This window comes from Acipenser ruthenus, chromosome 18 (assembly GCF_902713425.1).
Source record: "Acipenser ruthenus chromosome 18, fAciRut3.2 maternal haplotype, whole genome shotgun sequence".
NCBI classification, from domain to species: Eukaryota; Metazoa; Chordata; class Actinopteri; order Acipenseriformes; family Acipenseridae; genus Acipenser; species Acipenser ruthenus.
This window is the reverse complement of record NC_081206.1, coordinates 33,611,003-33,624,761: the sequence shown is the minus strand read 5'-3', so window position 1 is coordinate 33,624,761 and position 13,759 is coordinate 33,611,003. Positions and strand designations below refer to the sequence as shown.

The window sequence follows — 13,759 nt, the reverse complement described above, 5'->3', positions numbered from 1 at the left end:
AAATAGCTGAATACCAATGGAGCTTTAACCCTTTCTTCATTGGAATCTCCATTGGTGCTTGGATGTGGAAACACCTCTAAATGATTTGAAAGTTTCTAATGATTTTTTTCATTGCAGTTTCTTTTTGGATTGATAAAGATTCCCGTGCAGTTTCATTTGTATTTCCCCTGGAAAAGCTCTCTAATGCTTTGTTTGTTTTGCTGTGGTAGCTGGAAGCTCAGCTTGAAGACGCCTCAGCCGAGGCATCAAAGGAGCGCAAGCTGCGAGAGCACAGTGACAGCTACGCTAAACAGCTGGAGAGCGAGCTGGAGGCACTCAAGGTCAGGACCCTGAATCCTTCAAATAACAGCCTAGTAACAGTGCATCATCCTGGGGTCTTTCTCATAGGGGCTGCCTTTAGAGTAGGAGGGATATCGTCCCCTGATCTGAAATGGGTTCTGTGTGAATGTACAACGCAATCCAAATATTAAAAGGCGCATTCAGTTTTCATTTCATGAACTCCATTCTGTAAAGTTAAGACTGTGCCTGGTTAATTGCGGTTACAGCAGTGGATTCATGCTTTACATAACAATGATTTTATTTTTACTTTTGTATTAGTTATGAAGCTGTACTGTTTTATAGTTTAATAACAGAAGATCAGTTTCCCTTTTCAGAATCTAATTCTGTTTTGTGTCTGTTCTTGTCATGGTTAACACAAATCCAGTTATCTTTATATCAACAAGATGTGTACTTGGGTTAGTGATTCAAAGAAGGGGTCAGTCCAGTCCAAACATTTGAACAGTGAGGGTCACAGGAACGAAGCAGGATGTGTGTGGGGGGGTGGGTAGTCCTTACTCTTGATCTACAGTTAGAAACTTGCATATACAGCACAAAGCCCCCCTGATAGGATGCTAGTGAGAGAGATTGTGAGAGAGGCTGCCTGTGGTGTTGCAGGTGAAGCAGGGGGGTCGGCTGGCTGGAGTGAATCTGCACACAGAGCAGGAGCTGTGCAAGCTGCGCTCAGAGCTGGATAAGAAGATCCTGTTCTATGAGGAGGAGCTGGTGAGACGGGAGACCTCCCACAGCATAGAGCTGAAGAACCTGAGGAAGGAGCTGCAGGACTCGGAGGGGCATCAGCTCACCCTGAACAAAGACCTCCTGATGCTGAAGGACAAGTTGGAGAAGGCAAGAAGGGACAGGTAGGGAGAACACAACAATAGAATCCATGGTGCCCGTCCACAACACCTCTCAATAGAATCCCTGGTGCCCGTCCACAACACCTCTCAATAGAATCCCTGGTGTCCGTCCACAACACCACTCAATAGAATCCCTGGTGCCCGTCCACAACACCACTCAATAGAATCCCTGGTGCCCGTCCACGACAATCGAATCCCTGTTGTCCATCCACAACACCACTCAGTAGAATCCCTGGTTACTTGGTTTGAAGATGTCATACTGCTTGTGATTACATTAACAGTGAATGGAGCTGGGTAATGTGAAGTGCTCCTGCACATAACGTAATGCAGTGTTCAAAGCCTGCTTCCCTGTTTCCAAGCCCTTCCTGTGCCCATGCTTGGAAGGGGAATGCTGAAATGTCTGATTAGAAGAACAGAGCCTGTAAATTCATAGCTGTAGTCCGGTGTACATGCAACACAGATTGAACCCTAAATTACAACCTCCGTGCAGACACTCTGTTTCCCTGCAGTGTGCTTCTGAATCCATTCTGGGATCCTGCACCACCTGGCACCCTCTCCTGAGCATCCGAAATCACAGACAGCGTTCTCTCAACGTACCCCCAAACTGCAGCTGAGCAAGCCTCTAACAGGAGCCCCTTTTATTATCAGTGTACAGATGGTAATGTTTGTCCTTGCACTGACACAGGCAAAGCGAGATGGAGGAGGCTGTTGGGACATTGAAAGACAAGTATGAGAGGGAGAGGACCATGCTGACTGAAGATAACAAGAAACTAACAAGCGAGACGGACAGGGTGAGACTTGCTGCCTGTACATGTGCATCCCAGGGGTAGCATTGGTATGTTTTACTATAGAATACAAATGTGTTCCTTTTATAAAAATACAGCAACATGTTGAACTGGAGCAAAACTTTGTATATGTTGCACATGTGAAATATTGAATAATTGTTTGCTTTTCACTAATTCAATTGCTTACCCCTTTTTATTCTGAGAATTGAGCCACACTTTCCATACCTGCATCCTTTCTGTACGCTGTGCAGTTTGGTGACGTACTTGCTGTATGTAGTCGGCACATTTTGGGAGGGGGAGAATATCTGTCTGCATGGCAACTGAAAGCAAGGGTTAAAGTGGTCTGTTCTTTAATTTAAGAATCTATTGAGCATGTAAACTCTCCCTCTGTAGCTCTGCTCATTTGTGGATAAGCTGACTGCCCAGAACAGGCAGCTGGAAGACGAGCTTCAGGACCTGGCTGCGAAGAAGGAGTCAGTCGCCCATTGGGAAGCTCAGATTGCAGAGATCATACAGTGGTAAGCAAAAGCAGCGGGCTGTGCTCAGCACTGGTACACTGTGAGCTTGTAGAACATCTATAGCTGTGCTGGCTCACAATAACCTCCCACAGCAGATTCATCAGCACCCTGCTTCCCTGAACCTCAATATCAGAACACTGGAGGTTCAAGAAGATGCTCTCAATACTGTGAACTTCCGCCACAACATGGGGATTACACAAAATAAACTGCTGGGCTTTTTGTTTCGTTTTAGTTTTTGCTTTGTTGGTCAACATGGTCTGTTTCAAGTATTATTGCTAGCTTCTGATATTTGTATTCTCCAGAATGTAATTATTTAAAAAGAGCTGCAGAGCAAATTTGAACTAAAATAAGAGCAAGCACCCAAGTGAAGAATCTGTTCTGCTGTGCTCAGTGTGTGCCTCTGCATCTAGAGGAGCGGAGCCCGTGCTGCTGTGCTCAGTGTGTGCCTCTGCATCTAGAGAAGGAGAGCCCGTGCTGCTGTGCTCAGTGTGTGCCTCTGCATCTAGAGGAGCGGAGCCCGTGCTGCTGTGCTCAGTGTGTGCCTCTGCATCTAGAGAAGGAGAGCCCGTGCTGCTGTGCTCAGTGTGTGCCTCTGCATCTAGAGACGGAGAGCCCGTGCTGCTGTGCTCAGTGTGTGCCTCTGCATCTAGAGAAAGAGAGCCCGTGCTGCTGTGCTCAGTGTGTGCCTCTGCATCTAGAGAAGCGGAGCCCGTGCTGCTGTGCTCAGTGTGTGCCTCTGCATCTAGAGAAGCGGAGCCCGTGCTGCTGTGCTCAGTGTGTGCCTCTGCATCTAGAGAAGGAGAGCCCGTGCTGCTGTGCTCAGTGTGTGCCTCTGCATCTAGAGAAGGAGAGCCCGTGCTGCTGTGCTCAGTGTGTGCCTCTGCATCTAGAGAAGGAGAGCCCGTGCTGCTGTGCTCAGTGTGTGCCTCTGCATCTAGAGGAGCGGAGCCCGTGCTGCTGTGCTCAGTGTGTGCCTCTGCATCTAGAGAAGGAGAGCCCGTGCTGCTGTGCTCAGTGTGTGCCTCTGCATCTAGAGAAGGAGAGCCCGTGCTGCTGTGCTCAGTGTGTGCCTCTTCATCTAGAGAAGGAGAGCCTGTGCTGCTGTGCTCAGTGTGTGCCTCTGCATCTAGAGAAGGAGAGCCCGTGCTGCTGTGCTCAGTGTGTGCCTCTGCATCTAGAGGAGCGGAGCCCGTGCTGCTGTGCTCAGTGTGTGCCTCTGCATCTAGAGAAGGAGAGCCCGTGCTGCTGTGCTCAGTGTGTGCCTCTGCATCTAGAGAAGCGGAGCCCGTGCTGCTGTGCTCAGTGTGTGCCTCTGCATCTAGAGAAGGAGAGCCCGTGCTGCTGTGCTCAGTGTGTGCCTCTGCATCTAGAGAAGGAGAGCCCGTGCTGCTGTGCTCAGTGTGTGCCTCTGCATCTAGAGAAGGAGAGCCCGTGCTGCTGTGCTCAGTGTGTGCCTCTGCATCTAGAGGAGCGGAGCCCGTGCTGCTGTGCTCAGTGTGTGCCTCTGCATCTAGAGAAGGAGAGCCCGTGCTGCTGTGCTCAGTGTGTGCCTCTGCATCTAGAGAAGGAGAGCCCGTGCTGCTGTGCTCAGTGTGTGCCTCTTCATCTAGAGAAGGAGAGCCTGTGCTGCTGTGCTCAGTGTGTGCCTCTGCATCTAGAGAAGGAGAGCCCGTGCTGCTGTGCTCAGTGTGTGCCTCTGCATCTAGAGGAGCGGAGCCCGTGCTGCTGTGCTCAGTGTGTGCCTCTGCATCTAGAGAAGGAGAGCCCGTGCTGCTGTGCTCAGTGTGTGCCTCTGCATCTAGAGAAGCGCAGCCCGTGCCTGGCACACAGTAACAGGGTTCTGACTGCACTGCTTTCTCACTCCGATCTGTGCAGGGTGAGCGATGAGAAGGATGCCAGGGGATACCTGCAAGCTTTAACCTCTAAGATGACAGAGGAGCTGGAATCACTGCGCAACTCTAATCTGGGATCCAGGACTCTGGTAAGCTATGAGCCTCTATTATATTTATTCTGTCCAAAGCCTAAGGCCTCCACTTATGAGCTCAGACTTGCTGTACATGTATACTAAAGCACCCCCTCGCTCACCTGACCCCCCCCCCCCACCCTCCCGCTTACCGGGCCTCCCCCCGCTCACCTGGCCACCCCCAGCTCACCTGGCCGCTCACTCCCCTGCCCCCCCCACCCCCCTCGCACCCGGCCACCCCCCTGCTCATCTGCCCCCCCCCACTCACCTCTCACCTGGCCGCTCACTCCCCTGCCCCCCCCCCCCCTCGAACCCAGCCACCCCCCTGCTCACCTGCCCCCCCCCCCCGCACACCTGCCCTCCCCCCCTTCCGGTGCTGGTGATGCTGAGTGAGAGGGGTGTTACGAAGTGGCATCAGAGTTCAAGTGCAAAGCAGGCATGAAGATTCACTGTCTTTATAGTTCTTAGTATTTACGGTACAGAAATCAGCAATGATTGTTTTTAGTGAACATTTTCTTTACCATGCTTTGTCTGTCCACCCACCATATATTTAAAAGCTTTAATATACTGTGCTGTTTATCTTGATTACCACTCTAGCAGAGTACAAACAGCCCATTTCAGAGGTCTTTGATCCCAAATGTTGGAGATAAGTTGGTGAGTTTGTTTGTGTGAGGCTCAACCATAACTAAATAAATCATTTGAAAATAGAAGGCAAACAAATCACTGCCATTTATAGACTTTAGTGTGTCCTGATTGTGTGTGTGTGTGTGTACATGTTATTTGTGATTATTCTTTTTCAATTGTTAGATTTCTTCCGTGGAATCGACTAGTTTATCTAAATTACAGCTTGATTGAGGATTTATCTCAAAACATGTCAAGTGTGTGTTTTTGGATATTGCGATTACAATACAGTTTCAAAGTGTTGATAATGGTGGAGACAGATTGACTCTGCTATACACGGTACACGTGTGTGTTGCTCCTGGGTGAGAGATTTTAGCCTCGACAGTATTAGAAGATTCGTAGACTGCTTCCGTCCTGAACTGTTAAACTTTTCTTTGGCATGTGGTTTCTGCAGTTTGGATTTTCACCCCTGATTTGGTGTATTTGATCATGTCACAAAGACACCTGCTGCTGGGCGAGGCCGGGCTGAAGAGACGCTCAGACTGCTGGACAATCTCAGACACTTTTTGTTTCTGCGAGATTTTGCCTTTTTTTTTTTTTTTTTTAATCTGTGTTCCGTACACATTGTTGCATAAATTAAACACACTCCATGTTTGTTTTTGTTGTGTGTGTATCTTTGCTGCATTTCATTTTTTAAATGAATTCCTATTATCGTAATATTAACAGGCACCATACTGGGCAGTGTGCCTGGGAGCAGGATGCGTAGTGAAAGGACCCCAGTGCAGGGGCTGGGAAGTACACTGACAGCAAAGCGGTAGTGTGGACTAGGACAGGGCGAGACGCTCAAGAATTTCACCTGAAGGACAGTCTCTAGACTCCTGCTGATGAAGTGTCTCCTGTCGACCCCTAAATGAATGGAAATCTCTAGTTCAGCAGGTCTCACATTCTGCGCGGCTTTGTAGGATAAACACAGGCTGCTGTTAAGTGATACCTTGCATTCTGAACTGGGCAGGTATTGGATTGGACATTAGACCCGTTCCTCCTGTCAGATGCGTGTTTAGTTTAACTCTGATACAGGACTTTAGCTGCGGCTCCAACGATGACATTAATCAGAATGAATAGAGAACTCTTTGTTCAGTTTTATATCAGTTCTAGAAGGAGCATTCACTTCATAAAAGTAGTTTTCATTATGCTGGTGAGTTTATCAGGGTTCATTGTGCTGCAGACAAAATACGAAAGCCTCCTTGTATATCTGGACACTGTTATCAGCATTCTCCAAACATGCACAGAGGAAAGGGTTCACAGGGCAGAGGGGTAGAACTTCAGAAAGTTTAGCCTCTTCTCTGAAATACTACATGGAGGGGGATTCTTGTGATCTGTACAGTCTAGATGTTTCCTTATTAAGGTTACTCAGTTGTAGTCCCAGTCCTTAGGGCTACGTAGTGCTTGTTTAAATCTTGACTGAAGCAGGATCTCTAAATGAGAAGGACAATGAGTTCTGCAACCTGGAGGCATTATAACTGAACGCGCTTTTGTCTGAGTGTATCTTTCACACGGCAGGACCCCCTTTGGAAGGTCCGGCGCAGCCAGAAGCTCGACATGTCCGCCCGTCTGGAGCTGCAGTCGGCTCTGGATGCAGAGATTCGTGCCAAACAGCTGGTACAGGAAGAGTTAAGAAATGTCAAAGCTGCCAACATCTCCTTCGAGAGGTCAGTTGAGCGGCACTGCTGCAATTCTTATTGCTGTCGTATCACACACTGCACGCTGCACACACACTGCACACACACTGCACACACACTGCACAAACTGTACAAACTACACACACACACACACACGACCACACACACACACTGCACACACACACACAGCACACTGCACACACACACTGCACACAGCACACAGCACACACACTGCACACACACTGCACACACACTGCACAAACTGTACAAACTACACACACACACACACACAACCACACACACAAACTGCACACACACACACACACACACACAGCACACTGCACACACACACTGCACACAGCACACACACACACACTGCACAAACTGCACACTCCACACACACACTGCACACACACACTGCACACACACACACACACACACACAGCACACTGCACACACACACTGCACACAGCACACAGCACACACACACACACACTGCACAAACTGCACACTCCACACACACACACACACACACACACTGCACACACACTATACACACTGCACAAACTAAACATACACATGCGCACACACTACACACACACACTGCACACACACACTGCATACACTGCACACACACTCCACACACACACTACACACACTGCACAAACTACACATACACACGCGCACACACTGCACACACACACACACTGCACAAACTACACACACACACACACCCTCTGTGGGATCTGTATTTCTCGTTTTAAAAGTGGAAACATGTTTCCATAGCTTTTCCATGCTCTATTGTGAAGCCAATACCCCATGGACCAGTAACACTGCAGTGCATGAATGAAAGAGATCGTTTCACCCTCCCTCTCTGCTCTGGAAATATATTCTGCAGTCTTTGTGTTTTTAGATTAAGTTCACTGGAGTAAAATAAATAAATAATGAAGTTCAGTGAAAAGAAAAGAATGAATTAAAGACACAGCAACAGGCATCTACTAATCTGGTCAGAGCATGTGTCTGTAAGCAGTAGTGTGTCTAATGGGCAAATTACAGAACGTGTTCAGATCACATATTCATGTGGAAACTGCGGTTATGAAATGATGGCTTCCATTCAGCGGTGCTGTAACTGCCTGTAGTTCTGCCTAATCCCCTACATTAGCAATGCTATGCTAAAGATCATGTGCTGTCTGTCCTACTCTCAGCCATTTGCATGAGTAAGTGTTCACCCATTCCATGTGCTGCTGTTCCAGCAAACTGAAGGAATCCGAGGCAAGGAGTCGGGAGATGCAGGAGAAGCTGGAGATTATGAAGAAGGATCTGGAGGAGAGCAGATTCCGAACAGACAAAGGTAAAGAGAAGCAGACTAGACCAGGAAGTACTCATCATTATTATTAGAGTACGGTCGTCTCCAGCTAAGAGAACACCCCTCGAGAAGCAGCCCAAGTGTTCTTCTAGATATAATAAATATATCCATAAATACATATGCATTACTGGTCATGACACACGTGCATCAACATATGAAATGAACTGAGTAAGTAAAAGAAAAGCAAGAGGCAAGAGTATGTTAATAAACTCTAATAATAAAGTAACAGATAAACTAGCGTTAATAAACGAAATGAACACAGCACCCCTACATGTTAAAGAATGCAGCAGCAATATACAAGACATGCACGTTATTTAACAGAATGGTGAAGCCGCTCACCAGAACGGGAAACACCAAATCCGAATATAAACCGATCGAGTGAATGACATGATGGCGGTTCTACAAAGATTTAATAATCCAATCCATGTGGCTCAAGACACTCTCGCGATGACAAGTCGATTTTGAAAAGACTGAGTAAACCTTTTTAATTTAAGTTTGATGATGTTGAGTTATCAGGTTACAAAACAGTACTGTATCCGTTGTGAACGAATCGCTATCAGGGCCAAGAAAGTGTTCTTTTAAGAGACGTTCCTGTTCCTTTAGGAGGAGCATTTACAATGGAGAAAATCTGTTCAATACAAGAGTGTTCTCTTAGGAGGTGTTCCTATACTGCGGAGACTGCTGTATTATTATTATTATTATTATTATTATTATTATTATTATTATTATTATTATTATTATTATTATTATTATAAGTTCATGCAATTAACTAAGCACAGTTTGAGAAATATTTTTTCTTAATGTTAAATCAAAATGATATATTTTTTAATTCACTTTTTTGCATCCAGCTGTGCAAATTGAGCTGGACCATGATGCTGTGAAGCAAGTAGCCTCTTAATAAGCATTTCTCTCCAAATCATTATTCGAGTATTTCTTCCTGAAAGGAAACCCCCCACATATTTCACTTGTAAAAGCAGCTTGTATTTTTTGTTCTCTAAGGGTTGAAGCTCCCGGACTTTCAGGACTCAATCTTTGAGTACTTCAACACTTCTCCTCTCGCTCATGACTTAACATTCAGAGTAAGTTTCTTGTTTGTTTGCTTTTGCCCTGGAGATATTGATGTGGATATAGTCAGGTCTGCGTGTTCACAGCTTCCTTTTAAAGCAGGCATGTGCTTCTCTGGGAGTGCTAAGCAGCCCCTTCACTGGTGTTGATTTAGCAGTAGGGTGAGATAGCGTGGACTGTAGATCTGCTGTCTGCATGGTCAGTACACAAGTTAACAGTGTAATCCTCCTTGTAATTGCTTTACTGAAACTGAATCGACCCAAAGGGCAGAGCTCACACTGAAACGGGCTCTGCAGCAGATATCTGATGTGCTGTTTTAAAACACCGAGGGCTGTTGAATTGAACCAAGGCATCACGTTACTTACATGTGAACAGGTCCTTTGATCTTCTGTAGCAAATTGCTTAACAATATCAAAGGCTTCAAGCAAACACTGCTTCACAATAGCAGTGGAAATGGAGCCCTATTTCCTTTTCTTTTTCTTTTTCTAAAGTCATTGTTCCCCTGTGGCGGCCCGCTAGAACTCCACGGCTCTTTAAAAGTGTCTGACTCGCACTTGGTTATGGTGGAGGCTGAGGGGGCAGTAAATCAGTATTATGTGGTTTACTAGATTTGCCACTTCACTTTAACTGGAGCCTGTGTCTCCACCTCGGGACTTCAAAGGACATCAAGACAAGGGGGGAGGGTAGAGCTCTTTCCTCAAGCACAATCGGAGTGAAACGAGGATAGTGTAGCTTTAAACTCTGCTCTGTGACAGTAAGAGTGAAGTAAAGCAACATGCCTTTATTTTTGTTCCTCATATCTGTTACCACAAAGGATTCTGTCTCTTCTTCATCTGCGTCCTCTCTGCTAGCGTTTTGGGATGAAGTAAGTTGGCTGACAGAGCTTTCTCACTCCCTAACCTCTGACCTGTACCTGTTATCTGAATCTAAAACTAGCGCCCCCCCCCCCTGCCGCCTTCCCCTGTAGCTGCCCTGTTGACTCCTAATGAAGGGAACATTGTGAAGTGGAACTGGGCTTCACAATTACAGCAGCATCCTGAACATGCACTGGCATAATGCTGAGCTGGCAAGTTTCCACAGAGTCTATTCATATTTACTAACAGTAATGCAGTTCCCTAACTCCTTTCACTGGCCTCACACACTGGGGGGGTCATTGTGTTGGATAGCAGCCTCATCTCAATGTTTGTTTTGAAGCTATTTTTTATTTTAATTTTTTTTATAAATGTAGGCACCCTTGTTCTCCCAACCTTTCCTCAACTTTCATCCAATGAATCCTCCAGTAACACAAATATAGAATAAAACAACATGAATCCTCCAGTAACTTGAGTAGGATAGTATAAAACTTAGTCTTCTCCTTCTGCTTGATTGGTTTTATATGTTGTAAAGCTTTTTTCTTTTTTACAAAATGTGGGTGAATAGGTAGCTTCCTATGCCGATAGAAATCTTGCTTCCCTTTAACTGATATCCGAGCAGCTTCTGAATCCCAGCCGTTGTGAGGAAGTAGAGGGCTTGATGTAATCTGGCCCTGTGTGATTCTGAGCAGTGATATGAAAATCAGACTCGGTTTGTATTGCTATCCCAGTGTCGTATAGACAGTGTTTATTCCCTTCTCTTCCATTTAAAGATCAAACTATCCAATGCTACACTGCATGGTCATTCTTTAAACTCCTGGACCAAAGAATGTGATTATACAGCCCCCTCTACTCCTCCAGTCTTGATGAAATGAAACTGTTCTACTTCTGAGAAGGTTGAAGTCAAATAAAAAATGTACTTGTAATTGCTTCAGTATTGATTCAGAAAGTCCATTTGGAAAACAAAGCTCCATCAATGTGATCCTAATTGCTTTGTCTTGTTTTTTGCAGACCAGCTCTATTAGTGAGCTCGACACATCGCTGCTAAAGCCTGAAGTCTCCCCCACCCTTTGTGTGGCGACAGCACCAGATGTAAGTACCCTCGAGCAAGGCCACTGCATTCTGGAAAACATGATCTTTGTGTGTGAGTGAGGAGTGCTGTCTGCATGCTGCGTTTCAACTGTAAAGACCGTGCACATGTGGGCAGATCTTTGCTTGGAGGAATGTCCAGGAGGCTCGTTCTCCTAACCCTGCATGTTCTCTCTGGTTTCACTAGGAGCCAGTTAAGCCACTGCAAGCGGCTCCTGCTGCTGCTTCCCCTGTCTTCCAGGCGACGTCGTTGAGTTTACCAAAGGTAATTCCCAAAGGTCATTCCCAAAGGTCATTCCCAAAGATCATTCTCACAAAGGGCCTTTACTATAGTGTTGCCACAAAACAACTGGGGACTACAGTAGGTCTTCTTCCAAAATGTTTTAATAATGCATCTTTTATTCTGTAATGTATTTCTAGATAGATAGATAGATAGATAGATAGATAGATAGATTCATAATTATAATTTTTTGAATACTGAATTGAAGACAAGAAACTTTAAAAACTCAACAATAAAATCAGAGTAAAGGAATAAAAAACATATTTTTTTGTCTAGTGTTTTTTGGTATACTCGCTTACTCGCTTGTCCAACAGGACTCTCAATGCAAGACGCTTCTAAAGTCTCACTGATTTGCTCTGCCTTCCAGCCTAAAGCCCATGAGCTCAGTATCAAGACATTCTCCAGTCCCACCCAGTGCACCCATTGCACTTCCCTGATGGTGGGGTTAATGCGCCAGGGCTACGCCTGCGATGGTGAGTCTTGTCTCACTGCTTTCATTGTGTTTGCAAGTAAAGCCCAGGACAGTCTTCCTTAATGAACTTCTGACTCCAAATCCCAGGAAAAAGCTGCTTTCCAGCCTACACTTGGATCTTTATTAGCAGAACATCCACTGTACTGACTTTACATCCACTGTACTGACTCTAGATCCACTGTACTGACTCTAGATCCACTGTACTGACTTTACATCCACTGTACTGACTTTACATCCACTGTACTGACTTTACATCCACTGTACTGACTCTACATCCACTGTACTGACTTTACATCCACTGTACTGATTTCAGTTTCATACTGGGTAGTGTGCTGGTGCAGTGTTCATGGCTGTGTGTGTTTTAGCTGTTCTTGCTGGTGCAGTGTTCGTGGCTCTGTGTGTTTTGGCTGTTCTTGCTGGTGCAGTGTTCATGTTATTGAAGAGCTGACTTTCCTTTTGCAGTGTGTTCCTTCATCTGCCACGTGTCCTGTAGGGACAATGCCCCCCTGGTCTGCCCAATCCCTCCAGAGCAAGCCAAGAGACCCCTGGGGATCGATGTGCAGAGAGGCATAGGCACAGCTTACAAGGGCTACGTCAGGGTAAGAAGGAGCTGCGATTCACCCTGTGAAGTTCCTGTCATTCAGTCTAAAACAAGACTGTAAGAAGGTTGGCTTTTGTTCTCCTATGAGCCCTGTGTCTGTTTTCAGATCCCAAAGCCCACAGGAGTGAAGAGAGGCTGGCAGCGTGCTTATGCCGTGGTGTGTGACTGTAAACTCTTTCTGTATGATGTTCCTGAAGGGAAGTCCACTCAGCCTGGAGTTGTAGCCAGCCAAGTCCTGGATCTCAGGTAGCGAGCTGGCCTCATTGAAATCTGCGTGTATCTGTCTGCCTGCCTGTGTGCCTGTGTTGGCATGAAGCATGTTTAGGACATCTTAAGGACAGTTGTGCCTACACACAAACCTGTAAATAGAAGACTTTGCTCTTTTTATGAAAAATCTAATTTGCCAAAAAGAAAACTCCAAAGGTTTCGAATTGTAAAGCCTACTGAAATCTGCTTCATATATTACCTTTGTGGTAATAACCTGACATTTCTGGCTACCAATAATGATAATAAAACACCATGCTAATGTAACTACTATGCTTTTTTTTTTTTTAATACAAACTAAAATGTTGTCATTAATATAAAGCTACAGTACATTGTCATGTATTCCCATCCACTTCCATACAACTAAACTAAACATACTGTACCATGTGCTGTGAATGTAAAGTAGTTTCATTTTATTAGTAACCTCTACTGTATATATACTCAGTGTTACAGTAACATCAACATGCACCTGCCTACAGTATAAGAGCATGAGAAATGTAATGCTTATTGCAAATGAACTTCCTGACTTCTTGACAGCTGAATCATCTCTCTGTATTATCAGCAGTAGCATTGCAGTCACCTCTGTGCTTAGCTGATCCAAGCCCAGTATTACTGTGCTGAACAGTAAGATCTCTGAGGGGAGCGTTCCTGGGTGAAGGGGCTCAGTGATGCAGGGTTTATTCCTTTTGTTCTGTGTTTACAGAGATGAAGAGTTTTCTGTGAGCTCTGTGCTGGCGTCGGATGTGATCCATGCAACTCGAAAGGATGTGCCGTGTATATTCAGGGTACGCTTCATTCCAAAACATGTTGAGAGAGCAAGAGAAGGACAAGCCCAATACCCATGGTGGGCTGATTCATAAAGACTAATTCTAGGGACTGAAGACCACTGACCCTGACCAATTAAAAAACAAAATACAGTGTGCTGGACAGTCATGCTGTAAAATAGTGCACAGAGTAAAATGATAGAGAATGACATGTGCATGCTGTAGATGCATGTGTTTGAAATAGGATAGTAATGGCAAGGTGGAGC

The 13,759-nt window shown here is 45.6% G+C and overlaps 1 protein-coding gene across 13 annotated transcripts in view; it reads left to right on the top strand.

The window, feature by feature from the left end:
- The window catches only part of LOC117405858 (serine/threonine-protein kinase MRCK beta-like), a 64,281-nt gene that overhangs the window by 39,094 nt on the left and 11,428 nt on the right, over positions 1 to 13,759 (top strand). For 5 of the 13 annotated variants that reach the window (XM_058992136.1, XM_058992135.1, XM_058992134.1 and 2 more), the window contains exons 14-29: positions 210 to 320; positions 934 to 1,178; positions 1,861 to 1,966; positions 2,354 to 2,478; positions 4,354 to 4,459; positions 5,039 to 5,095; positions 6,623 to 6,771; positions 7,995 to 8,092; positions 9,107 to 9,186; positions 9,987 to 10,037; positions 11,035 to 11,115; positions 11,300 to 11,377; positions 11,760 to 11,865; positions 12,327 to 12,463; positions 12,572 to 12,711; positions 13,433 to 13,514. In XM_058992136.1, coding sequence (XP_058848119.1) covers positions 210 to 320; positions 934 to 1,178; positions 1,861 to 1,966; positions 2,354 to 2,478; positions 4,354 to 4,459; positions 5,039 to 5,095; positions 6,623 to 6,771; positions 7,995 to 8,092; positions 9,107 to 9,186; positions 9,987 to 10,037; positions 11,035 to 11,115; positions 11,300 to 11,377; positions 11,760 to 11,865; positions 12,327 to 12,463; positions 12,572 to 12,711; positions 13,433 to 13,514 — 1,752 coding nt within the window. The remainder of the gene's footprint in view (positions 1 to 209; positions 321 to 933; positions 1,179 to 1,860; positions 1,967 to 2,353; positions 2,479 to 4,353; positions 4,460 to 5,038; positions 5,096 to 6,622; positions 6,772 to 7,994; positions 8,093 to 9,106; positions 9,187 to 9,986; positions 10,038 to 11,034; positions 11,116 to 11,299; positions 11,378 to 11,759; positions 11,866 to 12,326; positions 12,464 to 12,571; positions 12,712 to 13,432; positions 13,515 to 13,759) is intronic. The other 8 variants (XM_058992144.1, XM_058992146.1, XM_058992139.1 and 5 more) reach the window with 4 other exon arrangements.